Genomic DNA, 27,821 nt, shown 5'->3' on the forward strand with positions numbered 1-27,821 from the left:
AGCATTCCCCAGATAATTTTTAATCCATGAAGCCAGGCAGACACACCTTAGCTGTGAAATCTAGAACTGTATTATCACTTGTATTATCTTCAGTGAATTTTTAAAGTTTAATGGTAAAACTACACCTTGTCTTTGGAAAAATTTGAGACATCCACAGAGGTTTTTTGGTTCAGAAAATCTGGGAACTGTTACTTTGCAATAATGCCAAACTATGCATCTCTGAACCTTTCTGCCTTTGTTAGCATTCGGCAGTGTTTTGGTTACACCCTATGCTCCAACTATTTAGACAACCTGAATACATTTCTTGTGTTCATTAACAACTGCTACGTAATTTTTTACACTTCTCTACATTTTAGTATTCAATCTAGTCTCCATGCTAGATCACCATGAACAAGTTAGCAGCTCATTTTCCCTAGTATCATCGATGTTTAACAGCACATCAACAGCTCTGTAATATCTTTCATCTATGCCAAAGGCTAAACATTCTCATTAATAATGCTAATAGATCTCTGAAATCGGTTTGTTTGTGCTCTATGTTTGTGAGGTGTCCTCCAACAGTAACTCATTGCTTCTTAAGTAAACTAAACACATGTTGCTGTATCCACCTCAGTGGAAAAAATCTAGGATATGCTGTCCTGTTTTTGTAAAAACACCACTCCTCCCCTTCTAGTGCATTGAGCATTCATTGCCTGTGAACTTTGGAAATATTTATATATGATAGGTAGCACTGTACCTTCAGCAGGTGCAACCGCTGAGCCAGGCGATCATGGTAGTTAAATAAGAGAGGGTACTGGGGGATGACAGTCTCCTGTTCACCGTATTTAGGAGAAAAGTACTCGTATAGATCCTGTTTAAAAAGAAAAGGAAGAGGCATTAAACCTCAATAATGAGGTCATTTTAGGAAATGGACAAAAGGCAACACAAACCTTTTTTTCACTCATAGGAAGTGAAAGAGAAGGAAGGACAGAGATTATATGATCTGCAATGGCACGACGTAGCCCATCTGCATGAGACTTTGGTGACACCAGACTCGGTGGTGTAAGGTCTTCTTCACTTGCAATAACCTGGCAAATGGAGCATATGTTAGCCTTCATTACCACTGCTGCTTAACTTTACCAGAACTACCAAACAAATCCTGCTATAAGCTAAGCACACAAGAAATTCTGTCAGGAAAGGAAAGTGCAATTTTTTTCCACAAGCAGCAAAAATACAATTTTCCAAGTTAGTTCCTGCACAAAGCAAAGATTATGGAAAACAGAATTAAATGTTTTCCTATTAGTTGCTTTTGGAAGGATAAGAAGAAAAATATTTCTAAGTTGAAATGTTAAGACTTTTTAAGGAACACAGGTAATTAAAAACTGATTGTGTATTAGGTGTTGGGCCTTGAGTATTTTTACCCAAGTCTATTTTCAGACTAAGTTACAGAAAGTAAAGAGCCCCAAAAATATGCTGAAATTTTACTCCTAAAATGAGGACTTCCCAATCATATTGTATGTCTCTTCTAAATCAAAGATTGTGCCTGAAATCAACAGAAGTCAGATCTGTCTAGCACCAGCATTGACACTCTTATGTTAGGCTTGAACTAAGACCTTTGAACTGAGTAAACCAGCAAAAGTTCAGTATCAATAACATTGTTGAAGGACATGAAAACTTGTTATTGACCTAGATAAGAAATTACACCTTTCTCCTCATTTGATGATATTCATAGTCTTCAAAAATTAATTATGGAATAACACTGTATATATATAGAGGGTAAGGGCACAATATGGAAGAAAATTGAAGTTTGGAGTTTTGACTCCTTTGTATTGAACCTCCTTGCTCAGTCCCTCAATGCACAGTCTCATATTTTAGGTTTAAACAGATGGATTTACTCATCTTTGACCAATTCATTACATCAGGTCTAGGCCAAATTAGCCACAGAAATCAAAAAGAGAAAATTCCCACCTGTTCCAACATGCAGCTCAGCATTAAGGGTACAGAAATGTACTCATCAGGAATCTGACTCAGCAAGTCATTGTAATACCTCATGTCTACAGAAAGAGACAGAATAGAAGTTTCTTCATCTGCTGTATTAGGAGACAAAACATTAAGATATGTTTGTTCAGAAATGCCAATTTATATTCCAAGTCAGTTCTGCAAGTTTGCAGACGAAACAAAACTGGGAGGAGCTGTTGACCCTCTCAAAGGCAGGGGGGCCCTGCAGAGAGACTTTGACAAATTAGAGGGCTGGGCAGTTATCAGCCTCATGAAGCTTAAAAAGGGAAAGTGTTGGATTCTGTGCCTGGGATGAGGCAACCCTGGATGTACCAACAGACTGTGGAATGAGATGCTGGAGAGCAGTGCCACAGAAAGGGACCCAGGGGTCCTGTTTGATGGAAAACTGAATCTGAGTCAGCAGTGCCCTGGCAGCCAGGAGGGCCAACCCTGTCCTGGGGGGCATCAGGCACAGCATTGCCAGCCGGGCAAGGGAGGGGATTGTCCTGCTCTGCTCTGCACTGGGGTGGCCTCACCTCACATCAGGTGAGGTTTAGGTTGGGTATTAGAAAAAGTTTTCCACCCAGAGAGTGGTTGGGCACTGGAACAGGCTCCCCAGGGAAGTGGTCACAGCACCAAGCCTGCCAGAGTTCAAGAATTGTATGGACAATGCTTTCAGACACATGGTGGGATGTCCTATGCAGGGCTAAGTTGGACACAGTGATCCTTGTGGGTGCCTTCCAACTCAGAATATTCTGTGATTCTGTGAAGCTTCAGACAATATTTATTAAAAAGAGTCTAACCAAGTTAGAGATCTAACAAAATTACTCAGATCTTTTAAATCTGACTGTGACTAGAAACAGATAGAAAAAGTGATTTTCTAAAGAACTTGGTTATCACCACTGCAGTTTTCAGACACTTCCACAAGGTATTCCACAGGATACACAACATCTTCAGCTAACTGCACAAATCATTTTGAGGGTTTGTGCCATCATATGAATGAATGCTTTGACAGAGTGAACAACTACAGATGGGTGCTTTAATCCTTTCAACATACCCTCTGACAAAATTACTGTGTGCAGGATTCCTTCTGGTTTCCCTTTTATCTTTGTAGGTGTCGTCTTTGTAGGTGTCGTCTTTGTAGGTGCCGGTTGTTTCTAAATGAACAAAAATTAAGATAAAAAATCAGAAACCATAAAACAAATTAGTATTGTACAAATAGGTGGGAAAAATTCATTTCATTTAGCTTTGGTTACTCACTGTAGACTAGATGCTGAACTTTTAAATGGGACAAGATAGTAAGAATGTAGTGCATGTTCTAATAAGATACTTTCTTCTGCTGTCTTAAGCTTTTGCCTATTATGAATAAAATAAAGTGATCTTGCATAGAACTAATAATCTTTTTTTTACAGTCCACAGATCTGCAACATTGCATAGTAGCTCTGTGCCGACATATTGATTTTTCAGACACAAGAATGTGTCATTAGATGCTATTGAAGAAATTTTTACACCCGTGATACTTTACATCTGTAGGATCCTTCCAATTTTCCTTTTTCTGTTTCCCCAATGCTCAGCTATTTTTTCCCCATTTCTTGATGTTTTAAGTGCTGAAGACAAAAATATAAATTTCATTCACTGAAAATGACTTGTAGAGTGATGGTCCAAGGTGAATTTTTGAGTCAAAATTGAAGATAGGTAATTCTAGCCTATTATTAGTTATTCGCAACAAAAAGAGAAGGATCCTTGCCTCAATTGCAGGTAGTTGTGTTGCTTTCCTCTCTGGTAACATAGGCACATTGATAAACTTGGTGTTTTCCAAGTAGTTGCAATGCTGTCTTCTCCAGTCCAGGCAGTCATACATCAAACAAGCAATGTGTTCAAACAGCACAGTACCAAATGCAAGCTTTGAGAGAAAATCAGATACAAAGGATGAAGTTTGCTTATAAAAGTGTCATGTAACTTAGTGACAGGAGTCATTAGCTCTTTAACCAGCAGATCTGCTTCCGTTTATAAATTTTCCAAAAGATTTTTTCCTCCACCAATTCAAAATACTTTATAGAGTTATTCTAAAGCTTCCTTCATTTTATTTGCCTTAACACTGACACAGCACAGTATGGACTGTATATTGCCTAAGTGATTTAGTTATAAAGTCTAACTTGTCATAACAGTAATTGTTCAAGGTTTTCTATCTTGCAAATGGAACTTACAGGTTTTTCTGGATGGGAAGGAATAGGAGAGGAAAATTAAATACTTTGTAATGTGTCTATGTTTTAGTAGTGCAGCATATTTGCAAGGTCAATCATTTCCCTGCCCTAGAAGGATGAAAAATAAAACCCCAACCAGGTAATTAATATCATCTTGTATTATTCTCTTTCTTTCTGTTGCCCTTTGAAAACAAAGAAAGCCTCAAGAATGGCACTCTGAAATCCACAGTTGTGAGCAAAGGAATGTCAGCATAGTGCCCAAATGTCCAAAGGGAGAGCGCTGTATCTGCAAAAATCTGAAAAGGAAAGAGTCATGGTTCTTGAGGTCATGTACTGTGGTTTTTGCCAAAGCTTGGGAGGAATAAAAAGAATAATAGCAACTGCTATTTTAAATATTAAATGTTTTTGTACAAATACCAAAACCCTGTTGGAGACCACATGAAACACTCAAGTTTCAGCAGCTTTAATGGATGTACTCTTCCCCTGTACATCCTGGACTTTGTGGAAAGAATGGAATTATTATAAATCATAGACAATTTCCATTAAAAATTCTTTTCTGAGTGATTCTTTCACTTCTGTGAAAGTAGGGCAAATCTCTTGTACAAAGTTTGCCTCTAAGAGGTGGCTAACAACATTGAACATCTCGATTTTAAGTTTCCTAAAATAAAACACAGCAAAGAAGCACAACTGACATTAAGCACTAAAAACAATACCAAACCCTTAAGAAACATTAAGCATCTGCTTTCCTCAACTCAATGCCTCTTTATGACACTGGAAAACAGGCAACCCCAAATCACTGATGAGTTATGGAATACTTGTCTCAGTTTTCATAACATTTAAAGACTAGAAGCAACACTTGGAAAAGAAATTCTACTTGCGAAAACAGAATGTTCATTAATATTCCTCCATCTTTGTTTTCAATATTCTTCTGAAGAAGGTATAACACCTTTCAATTCATGCATTACTTAAAAGATTCCACTAGAGCACACAACAGTTTCAATTAAAATATTGGAGTGTTCTCAATGCACAGTCTTTTAAACAAAACAAGTTTTTAACAAAGTCATAAGTAACAAAACCTGGTGCTACTCAATGGGATCCAAGCCAAGTTTAGTATAATTACAACTTCGTAATTCAATTTGCTTGGTCTCTCCTCAGGACCTAGATGCTTGTCAAAAGTTTTTCAAGTCTAACCATTAGTGACTCTTCAACAAAGAAAATATTTTTGAAAGTATTTTCCTTTCTAAAGATCTCAAATCTGAGAGCAGAAACTACTTGCAGCATGCAATACTCTGTCATTTTTATATTAATATCTAACATTTTGTCACAAGAATTTTCCTTCTGTGGATCTTGTGCTTCAGAGATGCAGCAAGCTTCGACTCAGAGATTCTCCAGCAAGTCCACGAGAACAGACTTACTCTATCCACCTATAATTTCAGAACTTATATGTTCCCCACCCATTTCTTTAAAAACTTACATACATTCTTACTTCTGTAGGGCTCATGAAATGATAATTAGTCTACTGAAATCTGTTTCAGTGATAGATAATTTTTCCTTTATTTCATCTATAATATAGGTGCTTGCAGGATATTCAAAAGTAGAAACAGTCCCCTGTAAGATGTGATTGTAGGGAAGATAAAAACTGTTTTCCCAAAAGAGGCTTTGCACTATAAGATTATATAAAGAGTATAATGGTAAGTAATATTGTAAGAAGCAAGCCCACATGTTTCCACAAGTAAGGCATTTTTAGTGAATGCTTTTCAAACCACTCTGAGTTGTTTGTATACAGAATCTACTGTACTATAAATAAGGGTTAGAAGAATGTAGTTTAACCCTAGAATGCCCTTTAACCCTAACAGACTACAAATATAGTAGGTTAAATTATAGCATGTTGCCTTATTTTGCTTTAGCAGTTTGTATTTTTTACTGCTGACATTGTAGATTGAAAAATACAGGACTTTTTTACCTCACTATATGTGAGAATCTAGGATGGAAAAAATTTCTAATGATTCACTCTCTCCTTCAGTGCCTGGTAATAGTCCTGACTCAGCAGGCTATAATGAGTAATAAATTAGAGCCATGTTTTGGACAAAAAGAAGCAGTACTGAGTATGATAAAGCAACAGTATATATCAAAAAGTATTCTTGCATTCATCTTAATTTTTTCTCATGTAACTGTTCTGAGGTGCAGTAAGTAGGTCTGGTGTTATGGGGATAAAAATATAACTTCTGTGTTATTTCATACACACATATCACTCTCTAACAAGATGCAAACTGGGTCTACAAAGACTCTGAATAAATTTAAAACCTCAAACTACTTTAAAGCTCTTCTGCTGTGGCCTACAATACCAAGAATCTCCAAATCAGGAATTTTTATTCAAAGGACTCTTTGTGAACAAACGCTGAATAAAGTTGTTGGATACATTTTTGTTTAAGATTACAAATATACTAACAACTGTGGTTCCGTTTCAGAGAAGACTTGAGATTAAATTCCTAAACTGTTCTTAAAAGTTACAAACCCTAAAGTATGCCATGCACTGTAAAAACAGAATGTACTGACCAGCATTTTGCTGTCTGACCAATCAGAGGGAAAGTCACTTTCCTTAACTAGGTGATGAAACCTGGCAACATCAAAGAGACTTGATCCATGCTTTCCACTGTTCAGAACTGGCTCCAGGTATTTCCAAAATGTTTCCAGGTCTTTGCTAGCTTCATCTTCCTTTCTTTTCTCTGCTTCTACATCTAAAATACATAAGTATTTGACAAACCATGGTACAATGTCTCCCTGTTACATAAAGCACAAATCATATATCCATTTTCTCAAAGTACTGTTAAAATATTTCCATCCTGAGTTTCAGCAAACATCTGACACCCAACTTTGAGATTAAAAAATACCATCACACATCTTGCTAGTGTCCTCTATTCCAATTACAGAATCATTGATATTGAAAGGGCCTTGTGGGTGTCATCTGGTAAAACTCCTCTGCTCAAGGAGGGTCACCAAGAGCAGACTGCCCAGGATTTTGTCCAGATGGCTTTTGAGTACCTCCAAGAATGAAAACTCCACAACCTCTCTGGGCAGTCTGTTCACTGTGTTTACAGCATTCAGTCACCCTCACAGAAAACAAGTGTTTCTTTCTCTTCAGGTAATATCCCATGTTTCAGTTTTTTCTATTGTCTCTTGTCCTGTCACTGAACACCACTGAAAAGAGCCTGTCTGCCTTTTCTTTGCACGCTCCCTTCAGGCATTTATAAACATTGATGACTTCCCTCCAGGCTCCTTCTTCTCCAATGTAAACATTCCCAGCTCTTTGAGTCTCTCCTCATATGAGAGATGCTTCAGTCCCTTAAACATACTTGTGTTTGTTTGATGGATTCTCTCTGGTAGCGCTGTATCTCTCCTGTACTGAGGAGCACAGAACTCCAAGTGTGGCCTCATCAGTGCTCAGTACAAAAGAAGGTTCAAATCCCTTGACCTGATGCAGCCCTGGATACTATTAGCCTTGTTTGCTACAAAGGCACAGTGCTGGCTCACATTCAGCTTAGCGCCACCACCCCTACCTAAGTCCTTCTATGCAGAGCTGCTTTCCAGCCAGTCAGCCCCCACCATGAACTGGTGCAGGACTTTGCCCTTGCTGAATTTTATGAGGTCCCTGCCAGGCCATTTCTCCATCCTGCTGAGTCCCTCTGAAAAGCAGCACAATTCTAAGGTGTTTCAGCCATTCCTCCCAGTTTTACATCGTAAGAGTACATGCTGAGGGAACTATTCTGATCACTAATGAAGATGTTGGACAGGGCTCATACCACCAATCCCCGCTGATAACCTCTGAGCCAGAGGATTCAGCCAGTTTTCAATCCAACTCAGTGCTTGTTTATCCAGCTTCTTTATGAGAAGACAGTGCCAAAGGTTTTACTGAGAAAGGGCAGACAATAGTCACTGCTCCCTTCTCACCTCCCAAGACAGTAATTTTGTCATAGAATGTTATCAGGTTGGTTAAGAATGACTTCCATTGGCAAATCGATGCCAAATTACCAACTTCTTGTCCTTCATGTGCCTGGAAATTGTTTCCAGGATTAGCTGTTCTATCATCTTCTCAGAGACTGAGAAGGGTCGGAGTGGCCTTTAGATTCCTGAGTCATTCCTGCCATTTCTGAAGATAGGAGTGGTGCTTTCCTCCGGTCCTCAGACACCTTTTCCAATTGCCATATTTTTTGAGAAGTAATTAACAATGGCCTTGCAGTGACATCACAGCCAGACCCTCAGTATGCCTCAGTGCATCCCATCACGTCCCATGGACTTATGTAGGTCCAGTTTGTTAAAGTAATCCCTAACCTGATCCTCTTCCACCAAGAGTCTTGCTCCAGACTTTTACCCCGTCTCTGGAGCCTGAAAATCCCAAAGGCTATTCATGACCATAACCACTTTTTCTTCTTCCACTGCCCTTCAGCCAGTCCTTATAGGGAGGCTGTTTGCTGGACTGAATAAGTATCTATAATGTAGAGTCCATAAGTCTATTCTCATGACAGCCAAGTAACAGGGAATAACCACTTCCCTTGATCTACTGGCTATGTCACTACAGCCCAGGATAGTCAGCCATCACTGATGACACATATTTAGCTTGCTGCTCACCAGGATCCCAGTTCAAGAGAGGTGTTACAGCCTGGAGACAGCTGAGTACAATTACAAGAGCGTTATTCTGTGGCATATTCTCCTGTGGCTGGGGCCACAGTCCCAAAGTAGCCAACTGTCCACTCTTCTTGAAATTATTAAATGAGCCAAGTTTTCTTACCAGTGCACTTCCTAACAATTCACAGAAGTATGCATTTGATAAAATGTTGTTCTTTGGTGGCTACTGTGGCTGCAAACACTGCCTGCTTAGTCAGTCCCTCTTTCTACTGTCCAGTTTTTGCACTGGCAAACCATTTGGTGACCAAAAAATGGCAATACTACTTTGGCACTGGCAAACACAGGTGCTCATAGGTAGCATGCACAAACACAAGGCATGGAGAGAGAGAAAAACACAGCCAGAATAGTCATTCCCTGGATATAAAATTATCTCCTTTCTACACATTTTTTTTATAACCAGATTACCTTCAGATGAAATTGGAGATTGTCCTTCAGCTTTAGTTCCTTCCAAGTATATCTGCAATGGCTTGTAATTCTCAGAAGAAATTTGAATTACACTTGAAATGTTAACCCCAAGGTCAGCCAACACAGGCAACAACTGAAGATTGGGGAAACCCAGAATTATAAAGTAATGATGAGCACCATCATCTGGTTCATCATCTGTTCAAAACACAACAAAACCAGATCAGAGCAAGAACATTCATCAGCTAAACAAAATCAAATTTTTCTTGACTATATGGGGTAATGCAAATTAAGGTTAGAGAAACAGTTCTTTTGGGAAAATTACACGTAAGTTCAAAAATTATTATGTGCATTAGACTGAAGCCTTTGCACCAAACCCCCTAGAACACAGAGGGAAGAATACAAGTCAGAAGTAAGAATTGTTTGGAGAAGGACCCAGAGAAAAACTGCAGAAATTGATTATAATCCCAGTGTTGTAGCAGCATTTCTGTAATTGCTCCTCTGTAAGGAGCTGAGTGTCAGGACATATCCACATGCTCTAATGGTAGTTTAAGTTATCTTATTTCATCCTGCATAAAACTGGACATGGATCATACACAGAGTAAGTTACTGTGTCTTACATGAAAGATTGCACAAGTCATAATAATTTCAAAGGATTAGCTGCAGGTGTCAGCTGACTCACTGCTGACTCCTCCCTACCCAGCAGGTAGATGTTCACTAGATGTATTTCTTTTTAAAATACTCATCAGCTGGTAATACCAGCTCACACTAGCCCTTTTAGTTGGTAGGGGCATATCCAAATTCATCTTAAAGTGCAGATGAGAAGTTTCACTGAGTGCCTGTTCTATTTGGGTTTATCAGTTATGTAGAAGTATGCATAGCAACATTTCAGTACCAAAGCAAAACGTTAAGCATGATGTAAGTAAAAATGAACTCTCTAGAAGCTCTAGAACTGTGTAGTTTCCCTTCACGCCCTGTGGAGAAATACAGGTTGTAAGCCAGGTATCAGGTGATATAATTCATCCAGTACAGTTATTTATCCTAAGTTATCAGAAACTGCCTGCTGAAGGTCCTGTATCTCTCCATCAACACTGAAACACATAGAGTTACGCAGACTATCCTGCACTAAAAGCAAATCACAACTTTATTTAGCATTAAGGTCCTTTCTTATGCTTACTAACACATCACATGTCTAAGTGCTTTACTGACTCCTCAGCTCGTGGGACTCATTTATTCAAGGAAGGAGAAAGGGTAGCCTGGCACTGACATCTGCCTGTGCTCAGATACATAGCCAGGACTGTGCAAATGCTGCTACCACCTGGAGCAGCAAGCTCTCTGTTGCTTGTAATATTAGCTAAACATAAAATAACATAGAAATTTAGAGAGAGACCGGCTGAGGAAGCAGCCACCACAGTCCAGCACATATATTGCATAAAGCAAAAATCAAAACCAGAAGAAAACTGGCTTATTATTTCACTCCTAGTACTGAAACTGAAGTACATAAATTTATGTCTCAGTTACTGCAGGAAGAAAAGGTATGAGCACATAAAATTACTGAACATTAATAATTTTTAACAAAAAAGACAGGTGTCTGCATAGTCACTTACAGAGATCCAAAAATTCCAATGCATACATGCTGAAGACTGCCTGCCATTTGAAAATTATAATTACAGTCATGACGAGAGGATAACAGTCAGTTCTAATTGTCAGTGACTAATTCATATGCAAGAGAGGAAAGACATCAATGCAAGTAATCTCAAGATTACTCAAAAGCAGAAATGTTTAATTTCAGAAAGGTGATAATGTATTGGGGATGATAAAATTACTGTTAGCTACCAGAAACAGACTGTCTTTGAATTCAAGGCTTGGTCTATTTTTTTTTCTTTCTTTATGCAGCTATATTAAAACAAATATAAAGAGGGGAAGTTTAGATTGGATGTTAGGAAAAATTTCTTCACTGACAGGGTTGACAACTCTGTTAGCTCTATTTTAATTTATAGTATAAGGAGAAAGCCACCTTTGGATACTGACACATTTAGTTATTCTGAAGTCTGTCTGTATGACAAGTTTTCTGTAGGATTTGTTTAGCTACTTCCTTTTAGTCTTACATATGCCCAAACATTTTGATGTTGACATGCCACATATATCTTACCTGTATTTTACTTCTTGGACTGCACAATCCATCCTAACACTGAGCAGACCACAGTGCCGTCTTCAAATGTAAAGTGGCAAAGCTTTGATATGGTCAAATAGATCTTGACTTTTCAACATGGAAAAAACAAAGTACTCCAAAGGTTTATCAGGAGTATATCTGCATTTTTTACATACCAATGTATTTGTCTTTCACTTCCATTTCTCCCCGTTGTTTCAATTTGGTGTCCTTTTTAATGGGGGGTGGTGCCGCTGTCTTTTTTCCTTTACTATCTTTTCCAGGTGTCTTATCAGGAGGTTTAGCTTTCTCTTTCTCTTTCTCTTTCTCTTTCTCTTTCTCTTTCTCTTTTTCTTTTTGCTGCTGTTCTGCCTGACAAGATGAATAAATAAAGTTTTCATTGTAGCCTTTGTGCAGAACAAAGGTCAGACTGTTGTAAAACTTTAGGTGTTCAATTTTTTTAACACCTTTCCCTCGCAGCTGCTCTAATATCCATGTGGTGGAGCTGTCTTGAACACCCTTCTTTTTCCTGCTCAAACATGTCATTCAGTTATTCGTATATTCTTACTCAATCACAATGCTAAGACTTCACATTAAAAAGGAACTACAAGAGGTAGGTAGACGTTGTACCTACCAAACTAACAAAATGCATATTGGTAGAAAGGTAAGTGAAAAATCCCTGTGCTTTAGTTGTTTCCGCTACAGCACTTGCATCAGCCAGAAACCTTCCTTGCACTGAGGGGAAATATGGCAAAAATTCAATATCTGTTAATATCTTTAACATCTCTGTTAACACTCTTGAGTATGGTGTAAAATGGCACCAGCACTATTTTCCTTTGATGTAAATATCTGTCTAATATAAACTAGAACCAAGAGTCTTGTGGTCATTTCACACAGGATATTACTCAGCCATTCTCATTATTTTCCAACAAAAACACCTATATAAAGCTCTTCCCAGTAATTTAAGAGTACAGGACAAAAAAGATTTTGTAAGTATCCCAAAGCCTCACACTATAAATCCAGAAAATTGAGAATCAGTCTAAAATTAAAACAATCAAAAAAATATTAAGGTAAAGGTTCTGTAGAGCAAGAAAGCATCCACCTTATTTTTGCCCAGCAGAAATACTACATTCAAACTATGCGAAAATTACATTTCAGGATTATAAAGCTATAAATAAAATAAAAATATTAACTTAACTTACAGTTACAGTCCAGCTGGTGTCACTTTAAAGGCTATTAAAGCAATGAGAAAAGCCCTTCATGCAAATGACAGAGGGCAGTTAACTCTACATAGTTGCTTTCCCTAGATCCAGCTGAAAAGCAAATTTTCCAGCTGTGGAAGTTGTATTTCATTCAAATTCAAAATCAAACCAGAAAATCTTTTCCTGCTTTTCCCTTCCTTCTTGAATTTCCCTTCTGTAAAATTTAGAAATGTCTTTGACAGATTCTTAAAACTATTTGCACTGTGAAATGAAGGATTTGGAGGCTTTCATTATTTTCTTTCAAATTTGTTCCACTTTTGACACTTCAAATTTGAAATTTTGATAGTAATTCTTTGAATTCTAAGCTGATGAACACACCAAACAGGTGATACAATCATCATGCCACAGAGTTCACAATCAACTTCAACTATTGCATCTACTTCATTTTAAGTAATTCTTAAATGAGCAGAGACATTTCTGGACTTGACAAGATTCTAACAAAGAACACTACTTGACCTTCAGAAAGGTCAGGTTACTTCAGAAAGTAAAAGCCTCTCCTTTCTAGGACTCTTTCCTTTTCGTTTCAATGTCATATTTCTCCTTCCCTACAAGGTGCAGCTTTTTGTGGAGTTTCTAATATTCCACTAACTTCTGCAATTTTGCTATTTTAAGCTTCACATTACAGAATTTTACTAACTCAAACAGTTTTCTAACTCATAGACACTTCTGTTCTGCATATTATTTTAAATACATAGACCTGTCAATTTATGACAAGCTTCTGCTCCTAATGAAATACAGAAATTTCCTAATGCCTTATTTTTGGTTATTTACATGTTGTATTAATTCTGCTGATCCATTCTAATAACTGGTGTCTATTTAAAAAAAAATGGACAGATATGTTTGCTTTCTGAGAACCGATTTGCGAGTAAAATCCTGTTTCAACACCCGGATTGTTGGCAACAAAACTTGTATTGTACATGCTAGTTGGAAGGGATTAAAAATTTTATGGCAGCCAATTTAGAGATAGAAGTCTAAATTAGAAGTCAGTTTCTGCCCACTTTGTACTGCAGACTCTGCCCTTCAACTGCTGCTCTCGTGTTTGCCTGTCACACATTGATATAGATACAATTCAAAGGAGGTGACAACTTTTGTAGACAGTTTGGCTAAAACAGAGAAGTAACTGTAAGTTCCAGAGACTCTTCAACCTTCAACACTGACTATCTTCAAATTAACCAGGGAAATAAAACTACAGTTACAAGACAAATCCTGCTAAATCAAAGCTGAAGGCTCCATTCTAATATTGAAGTGACATCAAACTTCAAATTTTTGTTTTACAGTTTACTTACAAGGATTGATTGCTATCTAAGAGAAAAGCCATTTTTTTTTCAATTCACCATAAACAATCTATTCTATAGCTTCAGTCTCTCACTTTCTTTTCCCATTGAAAACATTATTTTTCTCATATTCTCAATATATTTCTGTGGCTTACATTATCATTTCCTAATAAATTGACTTTTGTGGGAACACAACACAATTTTAATGTAATCACCTATCATTTAATGTTCTTCTGGTCATGTGCTACACTTCAGCCATCAACTACTCCCACAAATAAAGTTGTTTATTAAAAAATTTACAGAGTTTTCAGCCATACAAAACCCATTAAACCATTTTCTGCTTGTATCTTTTACGTTCACAGATTGCTTAGGTCTCCATGTCATCACACTTCATATTATAGTTTCTGATCAATTACTGCAGCAATTATACGACTTTCTGATAAAGGCCTTCTCTTTTCACGAATCTGTGCTGGAAAATGACTACAGCAAAACCAACTGTTCAGTAAATTGTTGAAATGTAGCACTGACAACTCCAAAAGTTGTTAGAAATAAATTAGAGGTCTGATCTGTGGTTCTGTGCAAGCTTGGTGAAATTTCTCCTAGAACACAGAAGCAATCTGTCCAAGGCAGTCTTGGAGCTAGTAGTGATGACCTTAGAGAACATATGGAAGCAAGTTTTGGGAACACTGGAAAATGTGGTACCTGGTTCTGAGAAACAGTCTTCAAAATATGTACTGTTTTGAGAGAGTTCAGAGGAGAGGAACATCCATAATCAAAACCTATAAACCAGGACATATATTTGGGTTTGTTTAGTTAAATATATAATAGATTTCAGTAGAATGGAGGGTAATGTTGTCCCCATACCCAGTGAGAAGCGAAACTGTAACAGATTTAAATGAGAGTCAGTTTGGTAAGATTGAAAACCTTTCCCAAATGGGTGCATTGCAGAGATTGTTCAGAAATAATACTGATTGCCATGGAAAAGCAAAGACACACCACCAGGAAGTTTTGAAAAAAGGTTCAACAAACATCTGCCAGGAATAGTTTATGTAATTATTATCCTGCCTTAGTGCCAGAGGATGGAAATGATAACTTTTCCAAATGTCCTCCAGAGAGGAGACTCATAACAATAACCCCATCATAGTCTGCTCTGTGTCTATCCTTGACACTTCCCAAGTAACAACGTCTCCTACTTTTACTTCAGCAGGGATACACTCAGCTGAAGCCTGTTCCTAGCTCTGTTTTCTATTGATCCTGGGACTCAGCTAGCAAAAAGTTCTTGTATATTGTTTTTATTTTCTTTTATTTTCCACGCTCTCACTGGCATCTGAGTAATTGAGAGCTTCATCCACAAAATCTAAGCAACTTAAAAAGATATTTCTAATCACATTTCTCTTTAATGACAGTTCTAGAAAGCCAAACCTGAGAAGAAAGCTGAATTTATGGAAACAACACTAGAATAGAAGTGTCTTCAAGAATGTAATGTTCCTAGGGCATACTACAGTACCTTCTTTTCCTCTTCTCTTCTCTGAAGATCCTTCTGTTTGAGACAAAGCAACTGAAATTTCAACAGCTTTCCAGTTAGTGTTACAGGAATTTCTTCACCCCTGTCCAGAAAGGCTTTGGCTAATTCTATCACCTGTAGAGGAAAAAAAATCCCAACAAAACTATTACTTGCATAGTTTGAATACTGCACTTGACTCATATTTATTTGCATGCTGAAATGAGGAAGTGCTATCTCACATTGTACCATGTGTGGGTCAAAATGGCTGCATTCCCAGAAAAAACAATATATCAGTAAGACACACCATTATTCTTTGGTTCCAAAGACCTCAAATGAAGTTATATTGGCTATAGTACGAGATAAAACGAGGATGGAAAAAAACTTCTATGATTTATGAGAAACTCAACAGACAGAGTTCTCACAGGAAAATGTAATTTTCTTTAGGTTTTAAACAAAGAAGGAACATGAAGCAACTACATATTATAAAGTAATAAATTAAAAAGCACATAACAGATAGCAAATCAAGGAATAGTTTGGAGAACTGTTTACAAAGTGACCAGTGTCTAAGGGACTAGCCTTGAATGAAAGATAAAAACTTCTTGAAGGGAATTTGAGAGGGAATTTGTCTAGGTGAAAACACCCACCCCCCCACCCCCCCCCCCCGTGTAATTCTGATTCTGTTGGTATGCAGCCTAATTGGGGTGAAATAAGGCTATTGAGTTTTCTTAGGGTGATGACAGCAGCAGGAACATACAGCTGCATTGTCCAGATGTGTGGCATTGACAGGCTGTTTTATGACTATGTTTTTTACAGCTTGTTTCCACTAAATTTCATACAACTCACTAACATCTGGGCCGTTTTCCTTGGAGCCTCATAACCACTTTATTTACTGCGAAAAAAATAAAATAACATAAAAATACCGTAAAAAAGTTGTTATATGTTTCTTTTCACTTGTGTTGTCTCTGTAATAAAGTTCACCTATGTAGGAAGCGCTGTTGAAGAATAATATAACCATAATATTTTCTTACTTTTGTTTTTAAGCAACCATCAGCTTTATTTATAACCATGGGCTGAATTAGGTGTTACTCAAATGTTCTGACATGTTTCTCTTTTCTCCTCATGGAGCAATTACAGTTGGGCACATATGGTGTCAATTTTGCTTGCTAACACTGAGACAATGAAGGTGCACACTGCATCTCACTGAACTGTGTCTTGTCTAATGCAAACACCACCATTAGCCTTGAGCTTTCATAGATTCTTGCCTAGTTTAGAAATTTTCACTTCTCACCTAAACGTAGACACTAAAAGTGCTTCTCTGAATAAAACAAAGCCAAATTGGATTCCAGACTATTATATGCCGAATTATTGTTTCATACAAATGAAAGCAAGGAGCAGAAAAAGAAGTGTCTTAAAATTCAGATTTTGTCTGAGTCTCATTAACAGGGAGACAAACCAAAACATATGCATTTAAAAACCCTTCCAAAACAATCCTGCTCCCCTAACAAAAATAAACCTAATGATGTTAATGTACACAAAGGAAGATACATCATGATTACGATGAGTTTTGTTTTCCATGCTTTGCATCCAAAGTAAGACTCCTTACTGGTCACTAGCTCAACAATCCAACCATAGAAGGCTTCTGGAATGACCCACTGACATCAGAGCCACAGCAGAAAATCAAGGATATGTTAAGAACAAGACTTAAAAATTCCCACAGACTGTGGGTTCACTAGGAACTACTAGTTATTCCAACAAAAAATAGTCACTCAGAGCTAGGCACACAAATCTGTGCCTTGAGAGAAAGAGACTTTGGGAGAAATATCACAGTAATTTCCCTCAGAGAGAAAAATTGTCATACAGTTTTTTTTCAGAATTGATGTTAACAGCCTATGGAAAATGATGCTTCTCAATGGTCTAATGTAGATGAGTTGCACATTTCTTGAAACACAACAGAGGGGAAATGGAGGGATTCTGGAAAGATTCCTGAAAAGTGTATATATAGTAATCCAGCGCGATGGCGGTTGCTGATTTATTGTTCATGGAAGAAGAAAAAAGTGCTTAAATTCTTAAACCCCATTCTTCCTGAGAATTTCAAAGCATTTTACCAGCCAAAAGCAATGCATCATGATTATTCCTATTTTGTAGATAGAGAATGCAGGAATGAAGAGACTTGATGAAGCAGAGTGGGTTGGAAGGATGAATTTTCTTATGTGAGCCACGAGAAGTATAACCAAAACTATTTAACAGGAATACATTCCATGACTGTGGAAAGAGGTCACACAAATAAAACAAAGACAGAATAAGCACATGACATTTGGCAATACAAAGAAAAGAAATAGCTTTTCATACAGAAATGTAAAATCCACTTTACACATGAGGAAATTAAAACCAATCCTAAAGACAGAACATAGATCAATCCATTCACAGCAGATAAAAGAAATTAAATTTATTACACATCCATATTTACTTCATCTGTGGTCCTGTGAATTATGCAGGCACCTGGCATAAACAGTTAAAAATCTACAGCCTTAAGTGAAAAAAAAGAAAAGTGCAAGACAAAAAGTTGGTAGGAATACAGAAGGAAGTTTTTTGGATACTATGAAGTGGATTTGTTACAGATTGGCTATACTTCATCCCACCAGTGATGATCTTTTTCTTATGTGAGAAACCATGGAAACTTGGATGGACAAACTTAGTTAGGTAGGGCCTCTTTTCCTTTAAAGCTAGAGGAAACTTAGCATTCCTCACACAGGAGGGGTCACACTGGTGAAGTGCAGAAAGGCTTTGGTGATGCAGTATTTGATCTCATATGGTGGCAGTATGAACCACACAGAGATTTAGCTGTCTGGTGCAAAGGGCATGTATTTCCAGGCATTCAAACACTGCATGAGTGCTTGTAAGTGACCCTACACTATTGACAGATGTCAGCGCCACTGAGATAGGAGATAGGTCTTAAAAGTTAGGGAAACATTTAAAGCCAGAGTCTTTGTGCTATCTTTCTTTGAAATGCCTCTTTTTCAAGATACAGAACCATTGTGGCTGCTAAATCATTATCAGAAAATCTTTCAGAAAGATAAATTAGATTATAAACTTTCACAGCTTTATTACTGCCTAGAAGCAGTAACATTGCTTGCTATGAACAGTGGTTAGCCCACTTCACAGTATAGTTCTCCGATATCCAGAGTGAGCTTTCTAAAGCTCTGCCTTCCCTCTTGTTCTTGGAACTGTAAGAAATCCAGCCCATCACATATGCCTCAGACTCATATATACACTTCCTAAAAGAAACATAATAGTTCCTAGAAGAACCAAGTAAGTAAAATCCCTTAGCTGCTGACATAGTTCAAGTCAATTTGAAGCACGATAGTCATCAGTCAAGAGGTTACATGGATTACACAACCAAGTTGGTAATTACTATTCAGATGTATTTTCCTGAGCAAAGTAATAAAAGTGGGGGGAAAAAGTGATCTTGACTTTTTACAATCTGCTGTCAGTCTTAGGAGTCCTTCACAAGCAACTTTCAAGACAGACTAGGGGACAAAAGCTGCATGTATCATACTGATAACTGTTTTTTCCAAAGAAGACTTCTTTACACATACTATTAAATATTTCTAACTCTGCCAATGTCATTTCATTGACTAATGCACACTACAAGCAATCGTTTTGAAAGACTACCAGGAAGGACCTAACTGAAACAACTTTTTTTTCAGATGACACCTCCAGTGTGTTGAAAGACAACTCAGTTTCTCATATTACACCATTCACCTAACTTCATTTTAACTCTCAGAACCTCTTCCCACCTATGATGTCAAAAGATCACTTGCTTAATCATTGTCTTGCACTAGTGAATTAATGACTCACAGTTCAAAGAGAGCTTAAAGACTCACATAAATCAATACATCAATTGCATAGCTGTACAGAGCTCCATATAAATCTTTTGTATCCACAAGGTAGACTGTAAAACCTGTGATAAGCCAAATGAGTCACCCTTGTTAATCAGTGAAGATGTATTACAGAGAATGAAAATAGTTACAGAGGATTTGATGACTCCTTCTACTCCATGGAGTCCTTTTCAAATAAACGTACTAAAATGAAGCAATACTGAGCAAGTATGAATGCTGTTCATGTGCTAAATATCTTCCTTTCTATTGTGAGAACTTTTCTCAAAGTAGAAGCAAATGGCTGCTTTTACTCTAGAAAAATAACTTGTCACTCACATGAGTGAGTCTGTTTTTTGCCAAAACACAACGCAGCTTGATCTGGTTAGCAGAAACCTATTAGAATTATCCATTGTAAGAAATTCTGTTCTCCAAACCCCTCTCTACAGAAAATCTGCAACCTCTGAGGATATTTTAATTGGTTTAATCTCAGTGATGCTCTATGAGAATTTTCTAACACATATGTACAGTGTTATGTCAAGTACTTAATTAATGTTTTAAGAAAAATAGAAATGGTGAATAACCTAATTTCAGTAAAAATGAGAAAATACTTTACATAAAAATAAGGAGGGCTTTATTAGAGAGCTCATAGAGGAGCTCTCACCATCTGGGATGTGCACCTCCTATGGCTCCCTGACCACTAGCTGCTAAGAAAACCAAATAGCTTTAAGGGATACAAATATCCAGTGATTGGAAAGACCAGGCATTAGCACTGCTATCTCAGTAAGGAGTTCTATGCACAGGGAAGGCTTTCTCATGTGACCCTTCAGATACCTGTTTTCTTTTAACACTGGTTGGGGGGCAATATTTGAACCAGCATTTAAGTGATTTTTGAAGAACTCCTACAGAACCCAGACCCTTTTAGAAAAAGAGGACAGGCCAGTCTGTCGTGATTTGTGCTCAGATGAAGAGATATATTGCTATGATCAAATACTGAAATGTTTACATTTCAGTGGGATGAATCTGCCCAGCAAATCTTTCCATTATGGCACAGAATATTTTAAGCTTCTGAGAAGTAAATTGTCTCCAGGAATTTCAGCCAACTGAATCCACACAATGAACATCACAAAGCTAAAAGATTTAGTCATGCTTCTCTAACACTGCATCTGGCTAGGAAGAGAACCCAATCAGAGGTGGAACAAAAAAATGTAAGAAGCAAAGTTGCCTCATTAACCCTTGTGCTGGCAGAACCCATCCAGCTATGTCTTCACAGAGTTTTCTAAGCCACATCCGAACATTTGGGCCAGGTAGGCTTGGCACCACAAAACTGAGCAGGATCTTTCCAGCTTGGTTGGTCCAACTTTGCAACAGGGCTTTGAGCTTTTATTTGGTAAAATTTGGTGACAAAGGATTCTGGGATTACTTGCTGTACTTGAGAAAAATGTCATACACTTTATTGCCTTAAATGAACCATTTACAGTCCCCTAAAAACTTTGAAGACAAAAACCCAGAAGACAGCATTGCCTTTGGCTACTTCAGAGAGTCCCTCTACCACTTCAAGGATGACATTCTCACAGACATAATTTCTGTTTTCTCTAGTTATACAGACATTTCAACAAAACCTGCAGAGAAAAAGCAGAAATTTTATACCAATTTGCATGTATGCAGGAAATGCTGTAAACTATGAAGAAAACTAAATTCTTACCAGTGTTCTAATGCAGGTTTTAAATAGGTATATGAATTTCAAAAAGTATCAATTCTCTTTCCTAGAAAATAAATCACCAACAATTTGAATATTATGAATAGCTTCAGGTCAAATAATTACAACTATCAGTAATTAAATAATAATGCATGTTTCTAAAATCCTAGCATTAGGACTATCAAGAGTCATTACCCTGAAATGAAAATAAAAGATGTGCAGGTCAACTGCCTCATGTAAATAATAGAACCTCTCAGATTTCAGGAAACAAAATTAGAAAACACAGATTGTTTTCCTGCTCGAGCTCAAGACTTTTTTCCCCAGTTTAAACATTTAGAAATGCCGGTACTTCTCAACATGACACATTGTTCCTGGAAAGGGATACTGAACTGGAGATACTTAAGAAGCTGATTGTGAACAGCTACAATTCATAGAACTGACTGGTTCATAGCAACAACAATTTCCTTTCATGGAATAAACAAATCCAAATGGAAGGTGTACAATTTGATAACTTGAAGGATTACACAGGCCACTTGATCATGCAGTGGCATCAGATGCTCTGACAATAGCAAAGGCTGATGCAAAGACATGCTAAGCCTAAACTAACAAATGCTTTTCCTAACATCCTTTAAAGCACATTGACCAAAATACTGGGAACCAGAAGACAAAGTAGTTAAACCCTCCTCAGAAGACAAGGCACTAAATATCTCAGGTAAATATATACCACCTCATTTAGTGGATCATTTATAAAACATACTATATTCTGTTCCACAAACTGGTAGGAGCTTGGTAACAGGTAGAAAAGAGCTGAAAACAGATGAAGAGATAATGCCCACAGTAGGATTTAAAGTCCCTTAACCTTCCCTGAAGCCAGTACCTCCCTAAAAGGCCTATTCATTTAACAACAATTCCCTAGTGTACACATTAAACCTCTGCATATCCGCACAGTGTAAGGGCCAAGTCCTTCTGCAATAAAATTCTCTAAACTTGCATCCACACAATACCACTTAACAAAGGCTGACTGGAGAACTGCTCCATTTTATTATGACATTTAATAGTGCAGTATTAAATTTGTTTTATACTGGAATGAAAAATAAAAATCCCTCTAATCGTTCAGCATGGCTGCCAAAGTTGTTTTTAGTGTCAAACCCTCTCATGAAAACAATGACACCAGATAAGTTTTGGCTCCTGAGCTGTTCCATTTTACACCAACTTTTAAAATTAATTTTGTTCTTGCAGAATGAAAACAAAATCTAACTTGTATTAAGAACAGAATTCTATTGACATTCATATTTAGAGTCAGAAGGTTCAGTTTTAATAGGGCTATCTTCACTTTTGAGAAAGCCTAATCTTGACCACAACCTTTGTTATGGTGTTGTGTCAAAATCCATACACTTCCACAAAAATATGATATCTTTAATTATATGTTTCCACAAGAAATCAAAAGGCTTTCTTAAAAACACTCCTCACTAACATTATGTTTGAAACCTTTTTCTTGAGTGCCCCATATCCTGGCTGCTATTGAGTTTGCTGTTCTCCCAGTGCCAGACAACACTTCTGAGCTTGTATGTGGGTGAAAATATTCCTTCCTATAAATGTTATGTCTCTGACATTAAAAGTCCTCTTTCACATAAAGCTAAACCCAACATTTTTGATTTTTCAACTCTAGAAATTGACTATAATGAACACAAATAAATGCATATTCCTTGTCCCTAGTGCTGCTCTCCCTTTTTTTAATTTTCTGAAGATATTGTAGGACACAATGATGAGAGAGTTTAAAAAAGGGACATAGACAATAGAAAGAGATACAGTAATATAAAGATATAAGGTCTTTAAGACCTACTGAAGAGAGGACATGAAAGATATTTAGAAAGAGAATACCTATTCTTTACTTTTTTAAAAATGAAATTCATGCCATTGGGTTGAGTAATAGAAGGTAGTTTTGAATAATTATACACATGCATACACATCTAAAAACATATATTTAAATATATCTATTATCTAACTATAATTACATATAATAAAATAATATAATCATATATATAATACAATATACACATATATATAAGATTTCATAATATAGTAGGAGCACCTATCCCAGGAAACACACACTCAGTTCCAATCTAAAGTGGACCTTCTCTTCACATCATGATGTGACCAGATCTTAAAATAATCTTACCAGCAGCAACCCTTACTTCATAAGTCTACACTCTACACATTTCTATCAAAGAATAAATTCACAGGAATGCTTGAAAACTGCTTTACATCCACTGCTTCCTGGCTACATTTATTTCACTTTTTTCAACTCGGGCTTGTTAATTGTTATGTTTTACTATCCTACAGAAGTTCCTAATATCTAGGTAATATATTTTGTATTGGAAGTGACAGAAGAGGAATCTGTTTTATGTACACCCAGAAAACTCAAGGATTCTTCTGTATCTGCTGCAGTCGACTGCCTATTAAGGCAAGAAGTACAGTGAACATTGTACAATTTCCCAAGGATTATGGCAGCACAATCTTACAGGGAAAAGCAACAACAACAATAACAGCAAACCCAAAGAATAAAACCAGAACACAAATGACCTAAATAATTTTAAACCAGTAAGATTCTATTTCTAACCAATAACCTTTTAGACTTCTAAATGAGCTGTACAAAACACGAACTAATTAAGATTTAAATGCAAGCACTCAACTGAACTGGATTTTAATGGCAAAACTATGCATATTATGCTTGGCAATAGAGGGATCTAGACTGGGGATCTCTTTGGTTTGTTTATTGAAACTGCACAACAAGTTGATCTCTCAGTATGCCTGGTGATAAGGGTTGGCTGTTATGTATCTCAACACTGAGCCTGGAGCTTCTCCTGCTTTTATCCATCCAGAGGTTTGATGTTTCTGAGCTGACACTGCTTCCCTGTTAGTAAGGAGGTAAAATAAAGTGAGGTTTTGTTGAAAAATTTGCCATACAGATCTGGAACAAGCCAACAGGAGAATCAAACAGGTCCTCTCTTCACCCAGTGAAGACAAAAAATAGAATGATTTGTAGTCAGAATTTTATATTACTTTCTGTTTAAATATTTACAGTACCAGCATACGATTTGCAATCTAATGTTTGCTTGCTGGTCACATGTGAATATCAGAGATAATTCAGATAAACCAGGTGGGATTGCAAGATCCTGGACAGTCGAATTTAAAAGTCCTCACTATTTCAGATTCAATGAAGAAAGAAAAAAAAATAAGAGAGAGACAACATATGCCAGCAGATATAAGCATGAGCTTATTTTTTAACTGTATCAGAGAAAAAAAAAATCATTAACATGGCATTGGTCTGGTATTAGATTGAAACAGCAGAAGAGTCAATACAGATGCAGGAAAATTAAGGCTAATCAGTGATTATTCCACTTTATATTCAGGAAAAACCCACAGATAATATGGTTGTCTCATTTCATTAGAAGCAATTATTTCCAACTGCATCAACAGAAAGTTGCAAAAAGGCAGCTTTTAAAGCTAGGAATACCAAAAATCAGTAGACCTGGACAATATAATCAAAGTATTAAAAACAGTAGGTGAGGAACTCTTTGGGTTACAAGTATTGACTTCAACCAACTCTTGGAGAACAAGGGCACTTTTACAGCAAATAAAAGAAAATATCACACCAACACTTACAAAAGGGAAATTAGAATAACATATATACTGGCAACATAATGCTGATCTTTGCAGAACAACAAAGGAGATGCTATTTCCTTAATGCTGTAAAGGAGGATTCAATAGACAATAAGAGGAGGGTAAAATAATGATCAATTCAATTTTGTTCTCTTAAAGAAAAAAAAAATAAGGCAGCCTTTTCACAAAGAGAATAGCTTTCTATGGCAAGGCTGCAATTCTATTTGAAACAGAAAAATATGATACAGTGAAAAGCATAATTCCCTAAGCTCTGTGGTATTGGCTAGGAAAGAAAGAAAAAGAGGAGAAAAAAAGGCATCATTGTGTTGGCATCATTTAAACCTACACAGGGTGTAGGTTTAAAAAACCAGAAAAAATTATTTGCTGGAAACTTTCAGCTGCACCAAACACTTCCACTACATTTGAGGTCCAAAGCCTAGGTATTGTATTGTGTTTACCTTTTCCTTTCTAATAGGAATGCCTTCTCCAATCACCTCCTCCTCCTATCTCCTGCAAGTTATGGGAGATATATATATAAAATGTATATATACATATATAAATAATAATTATACACATACACACACACATATACATAAAATTCTGCTATGCCCAGGATCTTTTCTAACTTGTATTGACCTATAATTGTCCTCATGGAATCCTAAGTCTAGGGAGGAATACTGGAATGTACTGCACACTGCTCATGCTGCCTCCCACCCTGAAAATGCAGGAGATGCCAGTAGAGCTAGCTATCAACCTGGTGACTAACAGATGACAAATACTTATTTACAACTGATTAATTCTGCTCCAGTCTCATGGAATTCCAGGACAGGAATGGGACCAATTTGGATTTGGCATCTGATCTGATTATACTTTTCAGTTTGACAACTATAGCAGGAACTTTGCTGGGAGAAACAAAAACTGATATATTAATTCTTGACCAGTAGTGGAAGAAAGATTAATATTTTAATTGCAATTACACCTTTTTGGTCATACAGAATGACTTGTCCCAGAGATGAGTCAGAGTAGCATGGAAGGATGCTTCTGTTCCAACATTTCAGTTTTGCTGGCTTCACAAGAACAAGGACACACTTTAAAGGCAACATTCTGCGATCCACAACCAAGCAAAACTGCTCTCATCTCTGCCAGTTGAGCCTTTTTCATCTTTCCATGAAGCTTTTTCCCAAGCATCTCAGCTTATCTGACAGAACCACAAAACTCTTCCACGTCTCTCCCCCTTCTATCCCTCTCTCTCTCATGGCCATTATTCAACTGTCTATTTCCAGCAACACTGTCCATCTACTACCAGTCATCTCAGGTGAAGGGGCCACATGAGGCTCCACCTGCTCCCATAATCACCATGCTACTACCTCTCATTTCCAGCTTGTTCCCTTATTAGTATGGGACATGATTTCTTCTCAGAATTTCCTGGGTAGCATAAAGGCAACTTTCTGTACCCTGTCCCAGTGAGTCCAACAAAACTGGAAAATAACTCTTACAAGAAAAAGAAAAGAAATAAGATCCTTTCAGCCACACAGCCCCTGAACTCAATCTCACCAGAAGTTTCAAGGGGGAGGTGGGGGAAATAATAAAAAAAAAAAAGCCAGCCTCATGAGTAATTCTAGTGTGGAAAATTTAGGCTTGAATAGATTTTCAAAATTCAAAGTTTGGAAACTAAAACACTTGTAAGGACTTAAAGAGCACAGTTGACTGTCTCAAACACTGTTAAGGCCATGGAAGGATTTTGCCATGAGATTAGCACCGAAGGGAGTGACAGGGTGCTGACTCTGGGCCTGGTGGAGGCAAGATCTGGCTAGCACACCCTGGGCTCCCACTGTGGCAAACTCTGTAAAGAAGCAACTGCCCATTGGCATATCACCAGTCAAACAAAGATCACCCCAAGTTATGGGACAGATGGCATCTATGGGCACCAAGGACCACCAAAGCCCCCCCAAATATTCTTCTGGATACCTGAAACCTGGACCGTAGATAACATAAGATAAAGGTGACACTATTGTCCAGGTGTTACCTCACACTGAGAGGGAGGTTAACAAAGCCTAGGGAAAAGAAAGTATCACTGATAATGGACACAAAATGGAGAATCTATGGGTCACAAGGAAAGCCAACGCAGCAACTGTGCTGAAATCAGCTCCAACTGGATAAAAGGTAGTTCTGGCATGGGAAGGTTGCGAACACTGATCCCAGAAACCCACTGACTCAAAGAAAAGACTGAGCATGCAGACTAATTAGCACTAAAGGTAAAACAATCATTTAACCAATAGCATAAGACAGTCGTGTAGCTAACAAGCATTAATCCTTTGTTTGCTAAAATGTATAGATAATGAAAAGTTTTGAATGACCTCAGGACCCCCACCACGAAAAAGCCCAGAGTGAAGAAGGGCTTAACAGGATGCTGCTGGATCCACGGGTGGTGACTATCTTGTACTTGAACTCTCTCTCTCTCCCCTCTCTTTTCTATTTCTAATTCATTGTAAATAAAATCTGTACTATTGACTTCGGCACATGGTCTTGTTTGCACCTTAATTTGGGCAGAGGCATTTCTCAATAATCAGATCTTAACAACACTATCATATTTAGTAGTGGTAAAATATCTTAATTACACATGATGTTATTAACCTTAATAGAAAACTGACCCAACAAACAGATTTGTAAACAATAAAAGATATACCTTGCTGATAAAATGCACATATTTGTACTTTTAGGTATTGTTGGAAAAACTGTACATGATAAATTACAAAATCTGTTGATATATTACAGGAAGCTTAACATTCTCCCTTTCATATATAAGGAAAAGAATTATTTCCTCAGCATCCTTTTGAGAGAATCAGCCTATCATCATTCAATTAAGTGCTGGAATTAGTACAAAATTACCAAGCAGGACTCCTACCCCCATCGAGTCATGTAAGAGTCAGAAAAGGTATTAGACACCTAATTCTTCTGGATTTGGAAATCTTTTAACTACATATTTATAAACCCTGCCTTGATCCTCTTCAATTTGTACAATAAGAGTGATATGAAATACAAAACAGTAAAATGATAGAAAGCCTGAAGGGGAATAACTTAGAATAGACAGCAGGAATTATTTTAATATTATATATAATTAGCTTGCAATAT

At 37.2% G+C, this 27,821-nt stretch overlaps 1 protein-coding gene across 9 annotated transcripts in view; it reads right to left on the reverse strand.

The window, feature by feature from the left end:
* SPAG17 (sperm associated antigen 17) overlaps positions 1–27,821 on the reverse strand; it is an 89,733-nt gene that overhangs the window by 50,731 nt on the left and 11,181 nt on the right. For 7 of the 9 annotated variants that reach the window (XM_032098662.1, XM_032098665.1, XM_032098663.1 and 4 more), the window contains exons 4-12: positions 15,456–15,587; positions 11,592–11,784; positions 9,267–9,461; positions 6,735–6,916; positions 3,722–3,877; positions 3,032–3,131; positions 1,945–2,066; positions 927–1,064; positions 734–847 (exon numbers count right to left, since the gene is read on the reverse strand). In XM_032098662.1, the coding sequence (XP_031954553.1) occupies positions 734–847; positions 927–1,064; positions 1,945–2,066; positions 3,032–3,131; positions 3,722–3,877; positions 6,735–6,916; positions 9,267–9,461; positions 11,592–11,784; positions 15,456–15,587 (1,332 nt within the window). The remainder of the gene's footprint in view (positions 1–733; positions 848–926; positions 1,065–1,944; positions 2,067–3,031; positions 3,132–3,721; positions 3,878–6,734; positions 6,917–9,266; positions 9,462–11,591; positions 11,785–15,455; positions 15,588–27,821) is intronic. The other 2 variants (XM_032098664.1, XM_032098661.1) reach the window with 2 other exon arrangements.

Source organism: Corvus moneduloides, chromosome 2 (assembly GCF_009650955.1).
Source record: "Corvus moneduloides isolate bCorMon1 chromosome 2, bCorMon1.pri, whole genome shotgun sequence".
Lineage (NCBI taxonomy): Eukaryota > Metazoa > Chordata > Aves > Passeriformes > Corvidae > Corvus > Corvus moneduloides.